We start from the raw sequence: 6,973 nt of genomic DNA on the forward strand, positions 1-6,973 counted from the left end.
GGAGTCTCGCTCTGTCGCCCAGGCTGGAGTGCAGTGGCACGATCTCGGCTCACTGCAAGCTCCACCTCCCGGGTTCACGCCATTCTCCTGACTCAGCCTCCCAAGTAGCTGGGACTACAGGCGCCTGCCACCATGCCCGGCTAATATTTTTGTATTTTTAGTAGAGACGGGGTTTCACCGTGTTAGCCAGGATGGTCTCGATCTCCTGACCTCATGATCCGCCTGCCTCGGCCTCCCAAAGTGCTGGGATTACAGGCATGAGCCACCAGGCCCGGCCTCCACAAAAATTTTAAAAAATTAGCTGGACATGGTAGCATATGCCTGTAGTCCCAGCTACCGAGGAGGCTGAGGTGGGAGGATCGCTTGAGCCTGGGAGGTCAAGGCCGCAGTGAACTGTGATTGAGCCACTGTACTCCAGCCTGGGTGATAGAGTGAGACCTTGTCTCAAAAATAAATGAATAAATAAAACTGGGCACAGTGGCGTATTCCTGTAGTCCCATGTACTTCAGAAGCAGAGGCAGGAGGATCACTTGAACCCAGGAGTTCAAGCCCAGACTGGGCAACATAGTGAGATACCCTTCTCTCTCTCTCTCTTTTTTTCTTTTTGAGACAGAGTCTCGCTGTGTCACCCAGGCTGGAGCGTAGTGGCGTGATCTTGCCTCACTGCAACCTCTGCCTCTCAGTTTCAAGTGATTCTCCTGTCTCAGCCTCCCAAGTAGCTGGGACTACAGGCACCTGCCACCATGCCTGGCTAATTTTTGTATTTTTAGTAGAGACGGGGTTTCACTATGTTGGCCACTATGTTGGTCTTGAACTCCTGACCTCATGATCCGCCCGCCTCAGCCTCCCAAAGTGCTGGGATTACAGGCGTAAGCCACTGCACCTGGCCTGATACCCGTCTCTTAAAAAACACAAATAAAAAAGAATAAACAGTTTAAGCAAAGAAAGGAGAAGATTCTTGGTGCAGTAGTGGGTGCTTGAGAGAGAGGTTCTTTTCTTTGGTAATAAGATTTAATTTCCAAAGAAAACAACTCTAATGTCATAGAGCAGTTTCCCAAACCCTGAGTACTGCTCCAGGGCTTTCTTCAACACCCTGGCAGTTGTGGAATTGACTTGTGGGTACACTGCCTGAGTGTACTCAGAAGCTAGAGCAACTGAGCTGGGTTCAGAGTAATTCAGTTCGGTTGAGTCCTCTCCAAGTTCAGGATCACACTGCCACTTGCATCACTCTCCTCTCTTGACTGCCTCTGAAGAAGGAAACCAAATGGCCGTTGGTGAAGAGAGCTTCTCAGACTCACTGGGAATGAGACCCTCACATACCAATAGAGAAATGGAGAGGCCTGCTATTAAATGAAGAGGAAGACTTAGTGACTACCTTTCTTTGCTTTCCTATTTCAAGAGCTGGTACCTCTAGTGATTCCCAAAAGCTCTACATAAAAGCTTGGGTCAAAGGTATATATGCTTTTGTCTGGCAGCCTGGCAGTTGCAAAGGCCCCTCACAGTCAGTGGGCCCTGCTAGAAAGTAGTAAGGTAGGAGATGGGATTTGACTCCAGAGATGGGGCTCAGACACCAGACCAAGTTGAGAACTAGCTAAAACAGGGTCCAGGGCAGAAGCAACTTTCCATAAGACCTGCCCACCAATGTGCCATGTCAGTTTACCATTGCTATGGCAACACCTGGAAGTTACTGCCCCTTTCCATGGCAATGACCCAATGACCCAGAAATTACCACTCTTTTTCTAGAAATTTATGCATAAACTGCCCCTTAATTTGCATGTAATTAAAAGTGGTTATAACTATAATGGCAAAACTGCCTCTGAGCTGCTACTTCTGGGCATACTGCCTATGGGGTAGCCCTGCTCTGCAAGGAGCAGTACCTCTGCTGCACTGTACTGGGCTGCTTCAACAAAAGTTGCTGTCCAACACCACTGGCTCACCTTTGGGCAAAGCCAAGAACCCTCCCAGGTTAAGCCTCAATTTGGGGGCTCACCTGCCCTGCATCAGTATGGGTTAGCTTAGCTCAGCTGCTTCAGTGAGCACATGCTTGGTCATATCTATCTCAACTGCACATATGTAGACCCAACCACTGTTGGTCTTTTTCTAACCCAGTGCTCTCTTATCAATTGGCTATATCAATTGGCCATATTATCAATCTCCTATACCAGGAGAGAGCAACTTCTTTGGTACTTAGTGCTTCACAACAGCCATAGGTATGATATTTGAGGAGACAAGACAAAACTGAGGAGGAGAAAGGTAAAAAATAAAAATGAAGGTCGAGCATGGTGGCTCATGCCTGTAATCCCAGCACTTTGGGAGGCCAGGGCAGGCAGATCATGAGGTCAGGAAATCGAGACCATCTTGGCCAACATGGTGAAACCTCGTTTCTACTAAAAATACAAAATTAGCTGGGCGTGGTGGTGTGTACCTGTAGTCCCAGCTACTCAGGAGGCTGAGGCAGGAGACGCTTGAACCCCGGAGGTGGAGGTTGCAGTGAGCTGAGATCACGCCACTGCACTCTGGCCTGGCGACAGAGCAAGACTCTGTCTCAAAAAAAAAAAAAGGAAAGGAGAAGGAAAGGCAGAGACAGCCAGAAAAAGTAATATAAAGAGAGACAAAAAGTTCTGGCAAAAATAATTACCTTCATTAGTGTTCCAGGTCTCTTAATCCCTACCTTCATCTTTCAGAAATCAGTTGCTGTTGCTTTGAAACTGAAGTGATAAAAAGTTAACATGGGGAGTATAATATACTGTGATCTACAGGAACTCAGTTCCCACAATAATTTCTAGTTTTCATGAGAAAGCCTATAAAGATTCACAAGGCCCTGCCAAGCTAAAACAGCAAAGAATGGATTTTGCTTACAATTAGTTTGTTCGCTGCCTCTTTAATCTTGTCTACTTTGGCTTCTGAGAGTCCTTTGACATTGCATAGAGCTCTTCTTGTTGTCATCTGTATACCTTTGATGGTACAGATTCCTACTGATTTCAGTTTCTTAATGTCAGCCACGTTCTGTAAATTAAAGAATGGGCACAGCAGACTGATAAGATGCCAGCCTGCAAGGCTCCCATACTATGTCATGTGTTTCTGTGTCCATCTCCTTCCACCATGATGCCAATTTTATACAAGCTGCCAGGTGGAACCCACCCACCATGTAGCCAAATGTTCTGGAAATATCTGAGTAGAACATACTCAGCACGCTGCCAAATGTTCTGACTGTGCCCTGATTTCCCAAGAATGTTAGTGAGACCATGGCAATGTAACAAGGAATTCAAAAGAAAAGCCTGTTGGTGGAAAAGCTAACAAATTTATCACACATTCACCCCCTCAGTTCAGCTCCTTCCTTCTACAGAACTTCATTACCAACATGTTCTTTTAAATTTTTAAAGATTTTTTTTTTCCTCTGCCCCTGGAGAATGCAAATAACTACATCACCAAAGGACCAGGATTTTCTCTTGCTTCTATTTTCTAAAACCACTGAAAGAGATTAAATGTTAGGGCTACAACAGATAATGTCAGCAGTTTTACTATCAACTGATTGCTGTTGAAATCCACCCAGGTCATTATTCAAAGGCTGGATTTCTGCCAACATCATTTATTCCAGTTGCCTGACATACAGAACTTAATTTTGTCCTCTGGATACACTTGACAATGTCTGGAGACATTTTGATTGTCACAGCTGCAGGGGTGCTACTGGCATGTAGTGAGTGAGTAGAGGCCAAGGATGTTGCAAACACCCTACAATGCACAGGACGTCCCCTTGCAACAGAGAGTTATCCAGGCCCAAATGTCCATAAGGTTGATGCTGAGAAATCCTGAATCAGACAATTTAACACAGCATTGAAAAACTACTTACAATTCCATGTTTCTGTAACAGGTCAATATCTTGAAACAAAGATTCCTAAAGGAGATGAAACAGAAAAAATGAAGTTTTGATTCTTCATATCCAGCTATTTCACATCTTTTAAAGAGGTAATTAAATACTATGAGTCACTCCAAAATGCCTCAAATTCCGCTTCTCTAGAGATTGAGGAAGGATCAATACCGTTTTTCAAACACATACTTAGAAGAAGCACCAACACTGAAAGGGCTGGGAAGCCAGTTACCTTTGTCATGTCCTCCGTAAAATTTTAAAACCTTTACCCAAAGGACTGGAACAACATTTGACCTATTTTAAATATGTTTTCTCAACCCTCTTCCCCTCCAGATCCTAAACTCCTTCCTCTAGGACCAGGCTGCTATTCGGTACCAGTGTGTATAGGTACCAGTATGGCCATACCAGCTGTTAAGTCATTAAAATACTTTCATACCAGTTGCTAAGTAGCTAATCTTAGCATCCTTGCCAAACAAGTTGTTACATATTTGCAATATATAACTATGTGTTATTTCTACTTTCAGCTTCTAAAAATAGTAGCTAACAGGGAAGGAACTTGATTTTTGTGGAATGACCAAATGTCTATATATCTTTCAACATTTTAGTCATACCTCTTCATCTTGGAATCCTGGTTCTTCCGCCACAACTTGATCCTCCTTCATACTGAAAAGTGAGCAACAGAAAAATAATCACTTCTGGGAAAATAAGAAATATTATGTAAGAAGTAGTCCTTTGTCCAGGGGCCTCTGATTTCATTTCAAAGTCAACAAGGACTAGAAGGACAGTAAGAGAAGCATTTAGCTTGGAAAGACGAGGCCAGCCTATCTTCTTTCTGCGAGACATGTGACATTATTTCTTGTGTGTGTGTGTGTGTGTGTGTGTGCATGTGTGTGTGTGTCCCCACATGCACACAGATGCCTGAGGGGCAAATTGGGGGGTGGTTATTTAGTTTCTTCTCTTTCCCCAACAGTGATCACTTATCATCTGGTTTCCATTGCACAGCTAATCACGACTTTATTACTGCCTTGAATGTTATTTAGAATTGCATATTGCTTTTAACCTTTCTTGTTTATGTTTAACAACAATACTCTAGGAACCTTGACATTATATCATTCTTCCTTGTGTCCTCCCTGACACCTCCAACTTTGTCCTCAATAAATGGATTCTATTTTTCTCATCTATGATGAATGCCTTCCTGCCTGCTGATTATGAATGGGTACTCCTGTAACATCCACCTTTTTGTTTCATAGAACATTAGCTATACTTTCTTTCACAGTATTTACTAGTTTCATGATTTTTTTAAGATTTAAAAATATGGTGGGCCGGGTGCGGCGGCTCATGCCTGTAATCCCAGCACTTTGGGAGGCCGAGACAGGCAGATCACGAGGTCAGGAGTTCGAGACCAGCCTGGCCAATCCCCGTCTCTACTAAAAATACAAAAAAATTAGCCGGGCGTGGTGGTGGGCGCCTGTAATCCCACCTACTTGGGAGGCTGAGGCAGGAGAATCGCTTGAACCTGGGAGGCGGAGGTTGCAGTGAGCCGAGATCGCGCCACTGCACTCCAGCCTGGGCGACAGTGCGAGACTCCGTCTGAAAAAAAAAAAAAAAAATTGGTGGATCATAATATTCTATTAAGGCTGATAAGCAGTTAAAGTTTTTAACATTGTAGACTCAAAAGAAATCTCAGGAATCCACAAGGCGTGATTGTGTTTATTTATTACAATAAAATGCGGTCCAAATAATCATTTTTCTTGGCCGATTCCATTTCCTCATTTGATACCAAAGTCAGGGGTTGGACCCTAGAACAAAGGGAACGAACTATTAATACTAAGGCAGGAGCAGGGTCCTACCACCCAGCACCTCAAACGGCAAAGGATGGAAGGCAACCGAGACCGTTCGGATGGGATCTTCGGGGACACTGTCCTTCAGATGGCTAGCTATGAGTACCCCAATTCCACATTTACTGTCCCCATCGAAGAGAAAAACAGCATTCATTTCTTCTCCCCGTGATGAAATGAAAAGATTGTCCCCCATCTCTCAAGGAGCCGTTGATAGACTGAACCGTTGGATTGAAAGTAGGGCTCCCCAATCCCCCGGTTTAAGACGACCCAGCTGTCCCCTCTGGTGGGGGCAGCAGCGCGGTCGGGTCGCCCTCGACGCCTCCCTCAGCAGGAGGCCTGGGCAGACCCCCTGCGGCCGCCGGACATTTTCCTGACACCGGATTCCCTGGTCAGGAGGATGAGGCGGGCTCTCCTAGACTCAGGTCCGATTCGATTGAAAATGAGGTTGGAAATCCCTCAAGATCACTAAAATTCCTCCCCAAGGGTCGGAGCGGAACGCTCAAAGTCACTAGCCCAGGGACCCCAAAAAAGGAGCGAGAAAGGGAAGCGCGCCTTCTCAAAACGAGCGTCCCCTCAGAGTCTTCGCACGCTGTCCGTTTTTGCCACTTACCCCCCTCGTACCCACAGTCTCCCCGAGATTTTCAAGGTGAAGCCCCTCTGCCCCGCCCGACCTCCTCAGCTGACAGGATTCTAACTCCGGCCTAGAACACGGAGCCTGGAGACCCGCGCGCCGTTGACCACAGGGTTTGGCGCCAAACGAGGAGGGCGGGGCGAGGACCAAGGGGCCGGGGCGGGGCGCAGGGTGAGGGTGGAAGGGCGGGGAGGGAGCAGGCCTACAGTGGGCGACGAGGGGCGGGGAGCAATGGGGGCGGGGCGAAGACCGAAGGGCGGGGAACGAGCGGGCTCACAGGTGGGGGGACCAGAGGGCGTGGCCTGGAGGGGGCTCAGGGCGAGGGGGCGGGGCGAGGGCTGAGGGACGGAAAACGAAGAGGAGCCTCCAGCGGGTGGCGAGCTGGGATGACGGCGGGAGGGAGGGAGGGAGGGGCGCTGTGGAGGGAGCGCGCTGAGGAGCGGGGCCTTGAAGGGAGACCGTTGAGCTGGGGCGTCCCTCGAGCTGAGCACCTCGCTAAAGTCCGGGAGAAGACCCTGAGGCGAGGTTCTGAGGAGGTAGCCTTCAGTCGGGGGAGGGGCGATGAGCAGAGGTGACTGACTTTGGCGATAGGTCTTGGTCGCGAGGGTCGCAGATGGAGCCTTGGGTTAGAAG

The 6,973-nt window shown here is 47.4% G+C and overlaps 1 protein-coding gene across 13 annotated transcripts in view; it reads right to left on the bottom strand.

The window, feature by feature from the left end:
• The window catches only part of DMC1 (DNA meiotic recombinase 1), a 51,571-nt gene extending 45,094 nt beyond the window's left edge, over nucleotides 1-6,477 (bottom strand). For 4 of the 13 annotated variants that reach the window (XM_063807848.1, XM_054675982.2, XM_054675980.2 and 1 more), the window contains exons 1-5: nucleotides 6,320-6,443; nucleotides 5,353-5,458; nucleotides 4,480-4,531; nucleotides 3,851-3,895; nucleotides 2,860-3,006 (exon numbers count right to left, since the gene is read on the bottom strand). In XM_063807848.1, coding sequence (XP_063663918.1) covers nucleotides 2,860-3,006; nucleotides 3,851-3,895; nucleotides 4,480-4,530 — 243 coding nt within the window. In that variant the 5' untranslated portion in view covers nucleotide 4,531; nucleotides 5,353-5,458; nucleotides 6,320-6,443. Of the gene's footprint in view, nucleotides 1-2,638; nucleotides 2,709-2,859; nucleotides 3,007-3,850; nucleotides 3,896-4,479; nucleotides 4,532-5,352; nucleotides 5,459-6,319 lie in introns of those variants that run through there. The other 9 variants (XM_063807851.1, XM_063807846.1, XM_063807849.1 and 6 more) reach the window with 9 other exon arrangements.
• Nucleotides 6,478-6,973: the final 496 nt, after the last annotated feature.

Source organism: Pan troglodytes, chromosome 23, assembly GCF_028858775.2.
Source record: "Pan troglodytes isolate AG18354 chromosome 23, NHGRI_mPanTro3-v2.0_pri, whole genome shotgun sequence".
Taxonomy (NCBI): domain Eukaryota; kingdom Metazoa; phylum Chordata; class Mammalia; order Primates; family Hominidae; genus Pan; species Pan troglodytes.